Below are 17,745 nucleotides of genomic sequence, written 5' to 3' on the forward strand. Positions count from 1 at the left end.
CATCACCAACTCCCGGAGTTTACCCAAACTCATGTCCATTGAGTTGGTGATGCCATCCAACCATCTCATCCTCTGTCATCCCCTTCTCCCACCTTCAGTCTTTCCCAGCATCAGGGTCTTTTCCAATGAGTCAGTTCTTCGCATCAGGTGGCCAAAGTATCGGAATTTCAGCTTCAACATCAGTCCTTCCAGTGAACACTCAGGACTGATCTTTAAGATGGACTGGTTGGATCTTCTTGCGGTTCAAGGGATTCTCAAGAGTCTTTTCCAATACCACAGTTCCAAAGCATCAATTCTTCAGTGCTCAGCTTTCTTTATAGTCCATACATGACTACTGGAAAAACCATAGCCTTGACTAGACGGACCTTTGTTGCCAAAGTAATGTCTCCGCTTTTTAATATGCTATCTAGGTTGGTCATAACTTTCCTTCCAAGGAGTAAGCATCTTTTCATTTCGTGGCTGCAGTCACCATCGGCAGTGATTTTGGAGACCCCCAAAATAAAGCCTGCCACTGTTTCCACTGTTTCCCTATCTACTTGCCATGAAGTGATGGGAACGGATGCCATGATCTTTGTTTTCTGAATGTTCAGTTTTAAGCTAACTTTTTCACTCTTCTCTTTCACTTTTATCAAGAGGCTCTTTAGTTCTTCTTCACTTTCTGCCATAAGGGTGGTGTCATCTGCATATCTGAGGTTATTGATATTTCTCCTGGCAATCTTGATTCCAGCTTGTGTTTCATCCAGCCTGACGTTTCTCATGATGTACTCTGCATATAAGTTAAATAAGCAGGGTGACAATATACAGCCTTGACATACTCCTTTTTCTGATTTGGAACCAGTCTGTTGTTCCATGTCCAGTTCTAACTGTTGCTTCCTGACCTGCATACAGATTTCTCAAGAGGCAGGTCAGGTCGTCTGGTATTCCCATCTCTTTCAGAATTTTCCGTAGTTCATTGTGATCTACACAGTCAAAGGCTTTGGCATAGTTAATACAGCAGGAGTAGACGTTTTTCTGGAACTCTCTTGCTTTTCCAATGATCCAGCAGATGTTGGCAATTTGATCTCTGCTTCCTCTGCCTTTTCTAAATCCAGCTTGAACATCTGGAAGTTCACGGTTCACGTATTCCTGAAGCCTGGCTTGGGGAATTTTGAGCATGACTTTACCAGCGTGTGAGATGAGTGCAACTGTGCAGTAGTTTGAGCATTCTTTGGCATTGCCCTTCTTAGGGACTGGAATGAAGACTGATCTTTTCCAGTCCTGTGGCTACTGCTGAGTTTTCCAAATTTGCTGGCATATTGAGGGAAGCACTTTCACAGCATCATCTTTCAGGATTTGAAATAGCTCAACTGGAATTCCATCACCTCCATTAGCTTTGTTTCTAGTGATGCTTCCTAAGGCCCACATGACTTCCCATTCCAGGATGTCTGGCTCTAGGTGAGTGACCACACCATCGTGATTATCTGGGTCGTGAGGATCTTTCTTGTATAGTTCTTCTGTGTATTCTTGCCACCTCTTCTTAATATCTTCTGTTTCTGTTATGTCCATACCATTTCTGTCCTTTCCCATCTTTGCATGAAATGTTCCCTTGGTATCTCTAATTTTCTTGAAGAGATCTTTCGCATTCTGTCGTTTCCCTCTATCTGTTCATTCAGCCCAAAAGTCACCTCCCCCCAGGTCACTCTCGGTTTCATCACTCTGTTTATTTGCTTTATTTTATCTTAGTCTATTTGTGGCACTAACCGCAATCTGAAATTTCATCTGATTCTTCGCTCATGAATGGGCTCCACTCACTAGAACGTAAGCTTCTTTCCAGGGGCTGTGACCCCACATTTAGAACAAAACTTGGCTTGGAGTAGGTGTACCAGCTTGAATAGTGCCCCCACCAAAATCCATGGCCACTCAGAACCGCAGAATGTCACCTTATTTGGAAAGAGAGTCTTTGTAGATATAATTAGTTAACACAAGGTCATACTGGGTTAGGGTAGATCCTAAATCCAACAACTGTGTCCTTATAAGAAGGCCATGTGAAGACACAGAGACGCAGTGGGGGAAACGTCACGTGATGGTGGAGGCAGAGACTGGAGGAATGTGTCCACAAGCCAAAGAACACTCAGGACTTCTGGCCACCACTACAAGCTAGAAGAGGCCAGAAAGGGTCCTCCCCGGAGCCTTTGGAGGGAGCAGGGTCCTGCCAAGACCTTCATTTCAGACTTCTATCCTCCAAAACAGTGAGAATAAATAAATGTCTCTGTTTTAAAGCACCCAGTTTGAGACTTCCATGGTGGCCCAGTGGTTCAGAGTCTGCCTTCCAATGCAGGGAATGTGGGTTTGATCCCTGGTCAGGGAACTAAGATCCTACACATTGTGGGGCAGCTAGGCCCATGAACCACAACTGGAGAAAGCCTGTGTGCCATAGTGAAGGCCCAGTGCAGCCAGAAAATAAGAATAAAAAAAATAAATCTTCAAAAACATATAGCAATGAGTAGGTCAAAACATGCCAGTTCCTACAAGTAGCTTCCCAGGGCCATCATGCAATGGAGCCCTGTTCTGTTTGGGGGTTTTTTGGTGGGAAGGGGGCAGTCCAGATCCCCAAAGCTGGCCCCACACTTGCCTATGGCCGTATTTGTGGCGATCTCCTCCAGTAGGGCCTCGCAGGCAGCCGACTTCTCCGCCAGCACGATCTTCTGCTCGGCCAGCTTCTGGTTCAGTTCGTCCAGCTGGATGGTGGCCTCCTTCAGCTTGTCCAGGCCTCCCTCCAGACGCTTGCACTGAGCTGAGGAAAGGGAACACAGGTATTCACCCTTGAGGGGGCTCTGTTCTCAATACACCCAACTACACACAATGCAGTGAGATTCACCCAACTTGGGCTCACAGGAAAAATAAATAAAATCATCTTCATGAGATGTCAAGCATCTCTCAGCACCTCCATTGCCATTTTGGGGATGGCATCTCTGAATGGCAACCCACTCCAGTGTTCTTGCCTGGAGAATGCCATGGACAGAGGAGCCTGGTGGACTAGTCCTTGGTGTTGCAAAACAGTCAGACATGACTGAGTGACTAACACTTTGACTTCCAAAATGAATATACTTCTGAAAACAGTGCTTCATTTGACCTACAGCCAGAACCAGAGAACTTTTTTTAAAGTTTTCCAGCAGAGAAATGCTTGCTCTCATTAAACAGTATCTTTAATGGAATGCAAATTTAGAGCTTAGAGTGCATGGCCCAACACAGAAAAACAAAAATAAACGCATGCCAGGGCTCTGCCCACCACAAATATCATTTTGAGGTGCAAAATCCAAAATGTGCTTTTCGGCTTTGCCTCAGTCCCAAGTATGCTCAATCTTGCTAAGAAAACATCTGCTTAAGGAAAACATCAGCACTTGGATCCTTACTTGTAAGGAATAACAATCTCTATGAATTGTCCCGTCCCCCTCCCAAGTCTTACCTATATTATACTGAGTTTTCTCATCCAGTAATTTTGAATAGGTGTTAATAAAATCCAGGTAGTTCTTCGGAGTCACATAGTTGCAGCGCCTCAGTTTCTGTAGGAATTGTTTGCTGAATTCACCCACGGATTCATGGACCAAAACAACATGTCCTACCAGATCTTCTATATTTTCTGCCGGGATCATCTGATTAGTCCCTGAAGAGGAAGGAATGGAAAAGGGTGGTTCATAAAGAAAGGAGACAAGCAGTTCCTCAAAGAGTTAAACAGGGAATTCCCATGTGACCCAACAACTGCACTCCTAAGTACATTCCCAAAAGAGGCGAAAGACAGACACAGGCGTGTTTTTGTGTGTCAGTGTTCACAGCAGCCAGAAGTGTCCACCAATAGATGGGTGGATACACAACATGCGGCCTGTCCGTAAATGGAGCATCACTCAGCCTTAAAGAAGGAAATGCTGATACATGCAGCAACATGCATAAACCTGGAAAACACGCAAAGTAAAAGAAGCCAGCCATAAAAGGACACGTGAAACATCTAGAATTGGCAAATTAGTGACAGAAAGTAAATGAGAGGTTCCCAGGGGTGGAGGGTTGGGCTGGGGGTGGGAGAACAGGGATTGAGTGTTTAATGGGGACAGAGTTCCGTTTTAAAGATGAAAAAGGTTCTGGAGATAGACGGTGATGCCAAATGCACATTATGAGTATTAAAAAGTCTAACAGTGTACACTTAAAGTGGTTTAAAATAGTTAAAATGGCAAATTTTGCATATTTTTTACCACAATAAAATACAGTATAAAAATGCTTTAACAAAAAAAAAAAAGCAGTTATCACTTGTCAGTGGCTTTGCTGGTTTTTCAAACTAGTCAATCCTAAAGGAGATCAGTCCTGAATATTCGTTGGAAGGACTGATGCTGAAACTGAAGATCCAGTACTTTGGTCACCTGATGCGAAAAACTAACTCATTGGAAAAGACCCTGATGCTGGGAAAGATTGAAGGCAGGAGGATAAGGGGACAACAAAGGATGAAATGGTTGGATGACATCACCGACTCAATGGACATGAGTTTGGGTAAACTCCGGGAGATGGTAATGGACAAGGAGGCCTGGCCTGCTGCAGTCCATGGGGTCACAAAGAGTTGGACATGACTGAGCGACTGAACTGAAATGACTGATACTCTGGCAATTTCTCTAAGAACACAGAAAGCCAATTTTCTTTCCCTACATAGGAAGGTCTGTCTTGCTAAAGGCTAACACAGTGTAGGGAAAGGGGTTTGAGATTCCAGGAAAGAAATTTACCCAGTGCCCCTGCTATATTCCCTGTACCCAACACATCTTTGGCACAAGGTAGATCTTCCTATGGGGCCTCCCAGGTGGTGCCAGTGGTAAAGAACCCCCCTGCTAATGCAAGAGACACAATAGATACACGTTCGATCCCTGGGTTGGAAAGATTCCCTGGAGGAGGGCATGGCACCCCACTCCAGTATTCTTTCCAGGAAAATCCCATGGACAGGGGAGCCTAGAGTGTCACAAAGAGTCAGACATGACTGAGCATCTGAGCTCAGACCTTCCTATATGTCTGCTGAAAAATTAATAACCACTTCCAGTGCCAAAACCACATCACTTGAATTATCTCACAGATTGCAAAATACTTTCACCTCAAAAATGAAGCAAGGAAGTATGACCAAAAGTAGGCATTCATCCAGATTCTGCATATTTTATCTTGAATTATACCAGGGGTCAACAAACCACAGTCCATGGGCCAGTTTTACAGCATGCATGAAAAGCTTTGCCTCACAAATATCCATACTTATTGGGCACAGTCATCCCAATTCCAGGAATATATCTGAAGAGAAAAATTCTAAGTAAATTCCATGTACCATTATTTATGATGCTTAACCACTGAATACTGAAAGCAGCTAAATACTAATGCACAGAGATGGCTAAAAAGCCTATGAAAGCTAAAGTGAAAAGACGGTGAAAGTGTCAGTCACTCAGTTGTGTCTGACACTTTATGAGACCCCATGGACTGTAGCCTGCCAGGCTCCTCTGTCCATGGCAAGAATACTGGAATAGGTTGCTATGCCCTTCTTCAGGGGATCTTCCCGACCCAGGGTCGAACCTGGGTCTCCTGCATTGCAGGCAGATTCTTTACTGTCTGAGCCACAAGGGAAGTCCAATGAAAGCTAAGGCACACCTATATCAGAGCTGGCAACTGCAGCCCCCAGGACAAATCTGGCCCGCTGCCCATTTTTGTAAATAAAGTTTTACTGGCACACAGCCATGCCCATTGACTTACATATTGTCTGTGGCCACTTTCATGATGCAATGGTGAAACTGAGTAGTTGCAGCAGAGACCATAAGACCCACAATGCCAAAAATATTTATCATCTAGTCATTCTCCAGGTATTCTTGCCTGGAGAATCCCAGGCACAGAGGAGCCTGGTGGGCTGCCGTCTACGGGGTTGCACAGAGTCGGACACAACCGAGCGACTTCGCAGCAGCAGCAGCATTTACAGAATATATTTCCTGATCTTGGAGTTACGTCATCAGAAAAGAGTCATATTCTCTTAGCCCCCTGCTCCAAAAATCTGCAATCTGTCTGTAAAGTGGGACTAGTTATTTATTTATTGGATACGTATTTATAAGGCTAAAGCTATTTACAAGGTCACCCAGTGTCATAAAGCTGCTCAACTTAGGTCCAGATAAAAAGTTTTCCCCTAAGGATGAATTGACTGGCTTCAGGGCTTCCCTGGTGGCTCAGACTTTAAAGAATCTGCCTGCAATGCAGGAGACGTGGGTTTGACCCGTGGGTCGGGAAGATCCCCTGGAGAAGGGAATGGCAACCCACTCCAGTATTCTTGCCTGGAGAATCCCCTGGACAGACGAGCCAGGCACACTACAATGCACAGGGTCACATAGAGTCAGACACAGCTAAGTGACTAACACTTTCTTATTTTGAAGACTACAATTAATAATCAAGGCCTTAGGGGTCTGAATCTGTAAAGCAAATTCCACGCTGATGGATAATCAGTTTACCAAAAGGATTTTCAGACATCCTTGGGGTCAGCACACATTTTCTCTAAACAACCATGAGAACCAACTGTATAGCTCAGGGAACTCTACTCAGTGCTCTATGGTGACCTAAATGGGAAGGAAATCCAAAAAAGAAAAGATATATGTATATGTACAGCTGATTCACTTTGCTCTACAGTAAAAACGAACACAACATTGTAAAGCAACTATACGCCAATAAAATTTTTTTTTTTTTTTACAGAACCAAGTAGTAAATATTTAGGCTGTGTGGGCCATACAGTCTCTGTGGCAATTACTCAACCTTGTGGTTGCAGCATAAAAGCAGCCATAGACATTATGTTTATTACATGTTCCAATAAAACTTCATTTGCTAAGACAAGCAAGGGGCTGAATTTGGCCTGCAGGCCATGGTTTGCTGACCCCTACTTTCTATGATACCTAATCAATTCTTATTCTGCATTATCTTTGTAAATCCCCTGAAGTCTCATTGGACTAAAACACAATATGAACCAAAACACATTAACAAACATCATTTGTGACCATGGAATCTACTGGACCAAAATTCAAAGTCTGAAAAGGATAACAAATTGTTATACTGTTAATATATAGTATCTTTACCTGGAGAATCCCACAGAGGAGAGTGGGGGGCTACATTCCCTGGGGTCAGAAAGAGTCGGATATGACTTAGCGACTGAGCATGCACGCATACTGTTAATGTGGTCCTGGTATTAGCTGCCACTTACCTAAAAATGACTTAGCAACTGCATGCAGAGCTTGAGGAGGCCAGGGCATGAACCAGTCAATACCAGTGTTGTTTACCAGACCTTGAAAAGAAAGAGAGATAAAAGAGATGATCCCTCTGCTACTCTGAGATACACGGGAACATGGATACAGTCTTTGGGATGCAATTCACCCAAATTGGTGAATGAGATGGACATGTCCAAAAACAATGATCAAAACCAGGGTTTCTCAGCCTCGGCACTATTGACATTTGACTGGATAATCCTCAGTGGTGGGGCTGTCTGTGCGTTGTCGGGTGTTTGGCAACACGCGGTCTCTATCAGCTAGATACCAATTATACATAACAACCCCTACCCAAATTGTGACAACCAAAAATGTCTCCAGGCATTGACAAGTGTCCCCTGGGGAGCAAAACTGCCCCCCCATTCTAGGGACAGGTTCTGCTACTTCCATGAGGATGCCAGAATTTTCCAAATAGAAGGGAGCAGAGAGCTATATTGTGTATGTACATTATGGGCCTCGAGACTAGGACTGTGAGCTGTTCCTCATGTTAGAAGGACATCAGCCAGGACTTCCCTGAAGGTTCAGTGGTTAAGAATCCACCTGCTAATGCAGGGGACGAGGGTTCAATCCCTGGTGGGGGAACTAAGATCCCATATGCCTCGGGGCAACTAAGCCCTCATGCACCACAACTAAAGAAGCCCATGCACGGCCACAAAGACACAGCACAGCCAAAATAAATCAATAATAAAAATTTTTTGAAAATTTAAAATAAAAAAGAAGGGCACCAACTACCCATCCGCAACACAAGAGGTGGTTGGCGGTTGTTGAGTGGTGGCTCCAGGCTCATCCTACATGGTAGGATTCAACTTTCAACCTAATGACCATGTCATGGGTCACTTGGCTGGTGGAACCGTGGAACCTCAAGATGCATGTCACTCCCTCACCCAAAGCATATGCCCTACTGAAGGGGAAGGAAGGATTTGTAGGCTCTGCTCCAGGGCACCTGGGAAATTTCTGCAGCGGGTCCTCAGGGTGTCCCCCACCGGTGACATGCCCAGGACGATGTGCAGATTGTTGGCACTTTTGTTCACGAAATACTGCCACACGGACTCCTTGGCCAGGCCTGTCCCTTGCTTCAAAGCCTCTGGCCCAATCTGACTGAGGATAGACTCCTTTTCCTCGTCTGGGAAAAGCGCGGGTACAATGCCTAGAAAACAAAGGCCAGCATTTTGTTCGGTCTCAGGTTATTTCTCGAGGCACTGTCCATGGAGCACAATCCATGGGGTCGCAGAGAGTCAGACATGACTGAGCAGCTGAACACACACTGTGTCACCAAAGGCCAGGAGCTGCTGAATCTGAAGAGCAGGGCTTGGGTCCTGGCTCTGAGACCCAAGACTCACTCACCGTGTGTGAAAATCCCTTTGGACCTCAGTCTCCTCATCCATGAAATGGAAATAACAAATGCCTGCTACTTACCTGGGTGGGTTAACGTGAGCATCAGAGCGGGAATTCTCAACATCAGAGCAGGAGTTCTCAAGGGGACGATTTTGCCCTCCCCAAGAGACAAAAGACGATGCTGTGAAAGTGCTGCACTCAATATGCCAGCAAATTTGGAAAACTCAGCAGGGGCCACAGGACTGGAAAGGGTCAGTTTTCATTCCAATCCCAAAGAAAGGGAATTCCAAAGAATGCTCAAACTACTGCACAGTTGCACTCATTTCACATGCTAGCAAAGTAATGCTCAAAATTCTCCAAGCCAGGCTTCAACGGTATGTGAACTGTGAACTTCCAGATGTTCAAGCTGGATTTAGAAAAGGCAAAGGAACCAGAGATCAAATTGCCAACATCCGCTGGATCATTGAAAAAGCAAGAGAGTTTCAGAAAAACGTCTGCTTTTGTTTTATTGACTGTGCCAAATCCTTTGACTGTGTGGATCACAACAAACGGGAAAATTCTTCAAGAGATGGGAATACTAGGCCACCTGACCTGCCTCCTGAGAAATCTGTATGCAGGTCAAGAAGCAACAGTTAGAACTGGAGATGGAAGAACAGACTGGTTCCAAAACAGGAAAGGAGTACATCAAGGCTGTATATTATTACCCTGCTTATTTAACTTATATGCTGAGTACATCATGCAAAACGCTGGACTGGATGAAACATAGGCTGGAATCAAGATGCCCGGAGAAATATCAACGACCTCAGATATGCAGATGATAGCACCCTATGGCAGAAGGTGAAGAAGAACTAAAGAGCCTCTTGATGAAAGTGAAAGAGAAGAGAGAAAAAGTTGGCTTAAAACTCAACATTCAGAAAACTAAGATCATGGCACCTGGTCCCATCACTTCATGGTAAATAGATGGGGAAACAATGGAAACAGTGACAGACTTTATTTTGGGGGGCTCCAAAAGCACTGCAGATGATGACTGCAGCCATGAAATAAAAGATGCTTACTCCTTGGAAGAAAAGCTATGACAAACCTATATTAAAAGCAGCATATTAAAAAGCAGAGACATTACTTTGCCAACAAAGGTCCATCTACTCATAGCTATGGTTTTTCCAGTAGTCATGTATGGATGTGAGAGTTGGACTGTGAAGAAAGCTGAGCACAGAAGAATTGATGCTTTTGAACTGTGGTGTTGGAGAAGACTCTTGAGAGTCTTTTAGACTGCAAGGAAATCCAACCAGTCAATCCTAAAGGAAATCAGTCCTGAATATTCATTAGGATTGGTGTTGAAGCTGAAACTCCAATACTCTGGCCACCTGAAGCGAAGAGATGACTCATTGGAAAAGACCCTGATGCTGGGAAAAATTGAAGGTGGAAGGAGAAGGGGACGACAGAGGATGAGATGGTTGGATGGCATCACCAACTCAATGGACATTAGTTGAGTAAGCTCCGGGAGTTGGTGATGGACAGGGAAACCTGGAGTGCTGTAGTCCACAGAGTTGCAAAGAGCGATTGAACGACTGAGCTACTGAACTTAACTGAAGAGATATCTGCAATGTCTGGAGACATTTTTGGTTGTCCAATGTATGTGCGTGTGTGTGTGTGTGTGTGTTGGGGATGGTACTAGTGTCATCTAGTAAGTAGAGGCCAGGGATGCTGCTAACATCCCATAATACCCAGAACAGCCTCCACAACAAAGAATAGAATTATCCCCGTTCCTAATGTCATTCATGTCAAGGATGAGATGCAACGTCTTCATGATACAGTGAAGCACAAGGGCTTCAGACCTATTTGACCTGCATCATATGGGGTACAGACCCCTGGGGACCCCACTCAGTCTCCAAAGAAAATATACCCTGAGCCTTGCAATGGGGTTTACAGATAGAGAATAGGTCTGACATTCACATCCCAATTACAAGTTTGTGACCCACGCACGGAAAGTCCGCTGCCAACCCAAGGACACGTGTGCTAAATGCCACATAAATAGCCTGGATGGTAAGATGCCCCAGGCATTCAGGAGACAGGAAACTGCCAGAGGAGGGAGACCAGCAAGGCACTAGAGCTAAAACCTGGAGAAAGGTTTCCTTGGTGCCGGACTGGAAAGTGGAGTTCTGCTCTTTGCGTCCCTGGCCCCTGTCCAGTCCCCTCTTTCTAGTCATAGGTCCGTCTTTTCCTTTGGTGAATCACTTCGCATTCATTCTAAGTCTGGATGTGGTTTGAGGGTGGCTCTGACACTACCCCAGGCATGATCAATCAGCATGCTGCATCACCCACCATAGACACTGGACCCTCAGCCTGGGATGCACCTGCTGGCTCCTTCCCACCTGTGAGAGCTTGAGTAATACCTCCCGTGTAGGTAGGAAGTGTGCTTAAAAGGCAATGCTTATCAGACAGCCTCCGCTGAAAGCTGAGCCACAGAGACCAGCAAACCCCATGTGAAACCAGCGTCCCAGTACCTGAGGTGAGCATGTTGTTAACGAGCTCCAGGAAACCCTCCTCGGCCACGTGGGCATCCGTGAACAGGAAGATCATCATCTTGTTCTCAATGCCAAGTTTCAGGTAAAGATTCTTCAGGTCATCCCGGAAGTTGTTCTCAGAGTAGCCCCGGCTCAGGAGGATCTCAAACACCTGCGGACACGGAGCACAGCATCCCCATGAGACCACTGGCCCGAGGGAGGGTCTCCAGGTAAGTGCAGGGGGAGAGGATGGCTCCCAGCTGAGCAACCATCACAGAGGGACCAGCGACCACAGAACCAGATGATCGGGGCCATTTTCACAAAATACGGTTGGTGAGAAAGGCAGGACACAGAAAACTGACATTCCTTTTTGTCGAACAAACCACAGTGGATGCTCTGCACAGGTGTGCGCGTGGGCGAGGTGACTGTGTGCAGGGAACAAGGCTCCTGCAGATGGATTATGAATAAGGCAGAAAAAAGGGAGTGGGGGCAGTGAAAAGGACAGCCTCAGTCATTAAAATGAGTAATTGGATGGGACTTCCCTGGCAGTCCAGTGGTTAGGACTCCGTGCTTCCACTGCAGGGGGCACGGGTTCGATCCCTGGTCGGGGAAGTCAGATCCCGCAAGCCATGAGATGTAGCAAAAAGAGTCATTTGAATTATAGGGAAGGAGATAAGGCAGAGATGGGCCACACAATAGAGGAAATGGGTGTGCGTACAGAATCCCCATGGACAGAGGAGCCTAGCGGGCTACAGTCCATGGGGTCGCAAGAGTCGGACACGACCTAGCAACCAGGCCACCGCCACAGTCACCGTGAGCTCATTTAAAATGAGATAAATTGTGAGAAGGTGTGTAAAGAAAAAAGGCTGAACAAGAAGCAATTTTAAAATATTAAATTAAAAAATCCTCCGACACACAAAACAGATATGAATGGAAATAGGACACACACATAAGCCAAGTCTTTTCTGTTCAAGCATTTCCTCTGGCTCAGATGTGTAGAAGTTTAACTGTGAGCAGTCGTTTTAAAACAGCTCAGATTTATGGTAGCAGAGAAATCCTTCATTTCCTCTCGCCTCTCCGCTATTCACACGCGCGCACACACACACACACACAGCCTCTTTCACACGCACTCAGCCAGTCATGCACATTCATAGCCACACATGTTCACGTGGTGACTCCCACACTCAACACACTTTTATATTTCTGGGCACACACGCAGTTTGTCACACACTTTCACAGTCATAGTCGCTCATACATATTCTCACACACAGTCACACAAACTTGCACATCCGCACACTCTCTCACACACAGTCACAAACACAAATTCAGGACAACTTGGATGCCCTTCAGCCAAACGTAATTTGGCCTCCAGTTCCACCCACTGCCTGCAGACCCCCTTCACCCTCCCCAAGTGTAGCTTTCACATGGCCTCGACAGTTCCGGGCACCCCGGCACGAGCAGCTCTCTGGTCCCCCTACCCAATTGCCCCTCCACTTCCCAGGACACAGTGATGACCCAATACATCCTGTTGCTCCTCCTCTGTCCCTCCAGCATCCTCTCTGTCATTTCTTGAACTCAAGATGCACAACCATGACCCAGTTTTACCAGGACTAATCAACAGAAAAGTCAACTTGCCCAGAGGTTAATGTCTTAGCCTATAGAAAAATGTAGAAAATAAAAAGAAAGCAATTACATTTGAATAATGGATGATTTTGACTACGTATTTTATCTAATCTTAAAGGTACACCAACCTTTAAGTTAGTTTAGAAATACTTTCTAAACTACCCAAGTTAGTTAGAAATACTAACTTGTATTTCTAATTTAGTTTAGAAATACTTTCAACAAGTTAGTTTAGAAATACTTTCAACAGAACGTTAATATTTGTAAAATACCACAAAGGAGATTCATTGAATTAATGGCAAGTGCTCTTCTATGTAAAGAGTTCTCACAAATCAATAAGCACATAAAGAGACAATTCACTAAAAGGAAAAGACAAATGTCTTTGTAATTAAGTAATTCAGTTCAGTTCAGTCGCTCAGTCGTGTCCGACTCTCCGCGACCCCATGAATCACAGCATGCCAGGCCTCCCTATCCATCACCAACTCCCGGAGGTCACTCAAACTCATGTCCACAAAGTCGGTGATGCCATCCAGCCATCTCATTCTCGGTCATCCCCTTCTCCTCCTGCCCCCAACCTTTCCCAGCATCAGAGTCTTTTCCAGTGAGTCAACTCGTCGCATGAGATGGCCAAAGTATTGCAGTTTCAGCTTTAGCATCAGTCCTTCCAACGAACACCCAGGATCGATCTCCCTTAGAATGGACTGGTTGGATCTCCTTGCGGTACAAGGGACTCTCAAGAGTCTTCTCCAACACCACAGTTCAAAAGCATCAATTCTTCGCCGATCAGCTTTCTTCACAGTCCAACTCTCACATCCATACATGACCACGGGAAAAACCATAGCCTTGACTAGACGGACCTTTGTTGGCAAAGTAATGTCTCTGCTTTTTAATATATTATCAAGGTTGGTCATAACTTTCCTTCCAAGGAGTAAGCGTCTTTTAATTTCATGGCTGCAATCAGCATCTGCAGTGATTTTGGAGCCCCAAAAAATAAAGTCTGACACTGTTTCCACTGTTTTTCCATCTATTTCCCATGAAGTGATGGGACCAGATGCCATGATCTTTGTTTTCTGAATGTTGAGCTTCAAGCCAACCTTTTCACTCTCCTCTTTCACTTTCATCAAAAGACTTTTGAGTTCCTCTTCACTTTCTGCCATAAGGGTAGTGTCATCTGCATATCTGAGATTATTGATATTTCTCCCAGCAATCTTGATTCCAGCTTGTGCTTCTTCCAGCCCAGCGTTCCTCATGATGTATTCTGCATATAAGTTAAATAAGCAAGGTGACAATATACAGCCTTGACGTACTCCTTTTCCTATTTGGAACCAGTTGGTTGTCCCATGTACAGTTCTGACTGTTGCTTCCTGACCTGCATACAGGTTTCTCAAGAGGCAGGTCAGATGGTCTGGGATGCCCATCTCTTTCAGAATGTTCCACAGTTTATTGTGATCCACACAGTCAAAGGCTTTGGCATAGTCAATGAAGCAGAAATAGATGTTTTTCTGGAACTCTCTTGCTTTCTCCATGATCCACCGGATGTTGGCAATTTGATCTCTGGTGCCTCTGCCTTTTCTAAAACCTGCTTGAACATCTGGGAGTTCACGATTCACATATTGCTGAAGCCTGGCTTGGAAAATTTTGAGCATGACTTTACTAGCGTGTGAGATGAGTGCAATTGTGCGGTAATTAGCCTCCAATTAAAATAAATAAATTAAAAAATAAATAAGCAGCTATTCAAACTTCACTATTTGCCAAAGAAATAAAGTCTCATTTAAACAATGACATATTTCACCTATAATATTGGCAGATATCAGAATCACAGTACACAGTCTTGGCAGAGTAGGGAGAAATGGACATTGCTGGTAGCATAAATCAGTTTAACCCTTTGTTGTGAGACTGACAGGTTGTTAAAGAGGACATTTTGAAAAATAAACCAAATACAGGATTTCCCCAGTGGTCCAGTGGTTAAGAACTTGCCTGTCAATTTCAGGGAACCTGGGTTAGATCCCTAGTCTAGGGAGATTCCACATGCTGTGGGGCAACTAAGCCCAAGCACCACAACTACTGAGCCCAGGCTCCAGAGCCTGTGCTCTGCAACAAGCAGCTCCACCACAATGAGAAGCCATGCACTGCAACTAGAGAGTAGCCCCCACTCACCACAACTAGAGGAAGTCTGACGACCCGGCGCAGACATAAATAAATAGACAAGACTCTCAATTCTTTTAAAGAGTAATAAACCACACACAATGAATAATAGAATGCCACCACACCCACCACCCATATTTAACATTTGCTAAAAACCCCAAACTCATATATTTGCTTCAAACCTATTTTTAACAAAGTTATGGATAAAACTAAAAGTCCTTTGCTTCTCTCCTGGCCCTCCATCCCCAGGCTCCCCCCCCCACAATTTTTTGGCCCTCCTTCGAGGCAAGTGGGATCTCAGTTTTCTACCAGGGATCAAATCCGTGCCCCTGCAGTAAAAGAGCCGAGTCCTAACCACTGGACCACCAGGGAAGTCCCTTGGCCCTTGTTACTCCCACTTCAAGGAGGCACACTCCACCACAAATTCACCTTTCTAATATGAACTCTAGTGTCATGGATCAAAAGTCTTTTAAAAACATATACCCTTGAATCCTCTAACTTCCAAATAAAAAAAATGATCATAAAAACAGAGCAAAACAATAGGCAAAAACAGAGGCACTGAGGATAAGGCAAGACCCAAGTTACGAACAGAATCAGATACCAAAGAACTAAGGAGGGTGTGTGGGGAGGGTGAGCAGTAGAGTTGACTCTTCTTCAGAACTGAGTCTTATTGCAGGATGCACGTCTCCACGGTGATGGACCAGGCTGGCAAGTTAACTGTGGGCACTGCAGGACTATCTGTAAGAGTCTAAGGATGGTGTAAAGACACGGGGGGATGTCAAATGGTGCAGCCCCTTGGCAAACAATCTGGCAGTTTCTCAGATGGATCAACAGAGAATTACCCTACGACCCAGCAACTCCACTGCTAGCATCCACCCAAGACAAATGAAAATATATGTCCCTGCAGAATCCTGTACATGAATGTTTATAACAGCATAATTCATAGTAGTCAAAAGGTGGAAATAATCCAAATGACTGTCAAAGAATGGATGGATAACTTAAACGTGGTCTACCATACAATGGAACGTGATTCAGCCACGTAAGGAAAGAAACACTGACACAGGGACGAAGTTTGGAAACTTTATGCCAAGTGCAAGAAGGCGTCACAAAGCCCACATACTTTGAGATCCTATTGTATGAAAAACCCAGAACAGGAAAGTCAAGAGAGAAAGAAAGATTAATGATGCCTTAAGGCTGAGGAGCTGGAAGAACAGGAAGATACGGAGCTTGGGATTTCGTCTTTGGATGAAGAAAATGTTCTGAAATTGAATGTGATGGTTTCACAACCTTTTGAACATAAAAAAACTATTGAATTGTACACCTTAAGCGGATAAATTATACGATCTACAAATTGCATCTCAATAAAAAAAATTTTTTTTGTTTCTGTTTGTTTTTTGAAGATTCTAAGAATGGCCCAGAACTTTGCATGGTGGTTGTATTGAAACAACAGCCAGCACATCACCGACCCTGAACACTGGGTCCATGGAGGTTTGGGCCAAGACCCCCTCTACAAGAGCACACATCACACATTATGCATCACAGGACTTGCTCGTGTTTGAGTCTCGAACTTGATTTGACATATTCTACATTCCAAAAGGGGGCTTCCCTGGTGGCTCAGAGGTTAAAGCATCTGCCTCCAATGAGGGAGACCCGGGTTCGATCCCTGAGTCCGAAGATCCCCTGGAGAAGGAGATAGTAACTCACTCCAGTATTCTTGCCTGGAGAATCCCATGGACGGAGAAGCCTGGTAGGCTACAGTCCACGGGTCACAAAGAGTCGGACACGACTGAGTGACTGAACGGAACAGACATTCCAAAAACAATACAATAATAGTTAGATGCTTCAAATATTCAGTTAAAATAATATCGATCCCCCCCCAAAAAAACCATCTGATACTCTGTGAAAGCATCATGTTATGATCTGTAATAGATTGTTTGAATTTTTGCAGGAACTACTAACTGAAGAAATTGGCATAGCAAAGCCATTTTCTAGCAGGGAGTTTGGCTCACCTCATAGCCAGCTGTGAAGGCAGCCAGCCTGGCCAGAGACTGCTTCCCGGAGCCCCCGACCCCAACCAGCAGGGCATGGCCTCGGTCCATTCGAATGATGCGGTGCACGCGGGTCAGGTGCTCCAGAGCATCGTCAAAGAGAACCAAGTTCATTTTGGTGTTGCTTTCATTATACTCTTCAAGGATTTCCTGGATTTTAGACCAAAAAAAATTTTTTTTAAGGACCACTGACTTTTAAGAGACAGACTCTCTCTTCTGTGCAGGAGAGATTAAAAATGGAGGAGAGACTGTTTTGAACGTCAATAGTGGTTGAAATGATTAAATCATTCGGATTCACAAGACTAACTTTCACAATCAAGATTTCAATCTGCGGGACATCCCAGGCATCCAGTGGGTAAGATGCTGAGCTTCCAATGCAGGGGTCATGAGTTCGATCCCTGGTCAGGGAACAAAGAACCCTCATGTTGCACAGCGTGGTCAAAATAAATAAATTGATTAAATTAAATAAATTTTAAAAAGATTTTGATCTGCTGGTCTGTAATTGGCCAGCAGTAAGCCAAAGATGACCACAAGGCTCACCTTATGAATTAAGATGAAAATGAACATTAGGGGGTCAGATGAGGGGTTCCCAAAGTTGGGTGTGCACCGGAACCCTGGCACCCTCCATGGACTTGATAAAGGGAAACACATGAGGATGGGTCCCAGGGGTCTGAATGAATGAATTCATCAGGCCATTCACATGCACCACAGGACGTGGACACCACTGGGTCAGACACAAGCCCACATTCCCGAGTTACAGACAGGCACGGTGTTCTTCCCAGCTCCACCTCCTGGGCACCCAAGTAACAT

At 44.9% G+C, this 17,745-nt stretch overlaps 1 protein-coding gene across 2 annotated transcripts in view; it reads right to left on the reverse strand.

The window, feature by feature from the left end:
- DNAH10 (dynein axonemal heavy chain 10) overlaps nt 1-17,745 on the reverse strand; it is a 156,602-nt gene that overhangs the window by 39,466 nt on the left and 99,391 nt on the right. For both annotated transcript variants that reach the window (XM_088828117.1, XM_055404325.2), the window contains 6 exons: nt 16,897-17,085; nt 11,123-11,294; nt 8,227-8,430; nt 7,223-7,303; nt 3,446-3,643; nt 2,612-2,773 (listed from right to left, as the gene is read on the reverse strand). In XM_088828117.1, the coding sequence (XP_088684243.1) occupies nt 2,612-2,773; nt 3,446-3,643; nt 7,223-7,303; nt 8,227-8,430; nt 11,123-11,294; nt 16,897-17,085 (1,006 nt within the window). The remainder of the gene's footprint in view (nt 1-2,611; nt 2,774-3,445; nt 3,644-7,222; nt 7,304-8,226; nt 8,431-11,122; nt 11,295-16,896; nt 17,086-17,745) is intronic.

This window comes from Moschus berezovskii, chromosome 19 (assembly GCF_049115385.1).
Source record: "Moschus berezovskii isolate FMDL1 chromosome 19, NW_MosBer_1.0, whole genome shotgun sequence".
NCBI lineage: Eukaryota > Metazoa > Chordata > Mammalia > Artiodactyla > Moschidae > Moschus > Moschus berezovskii.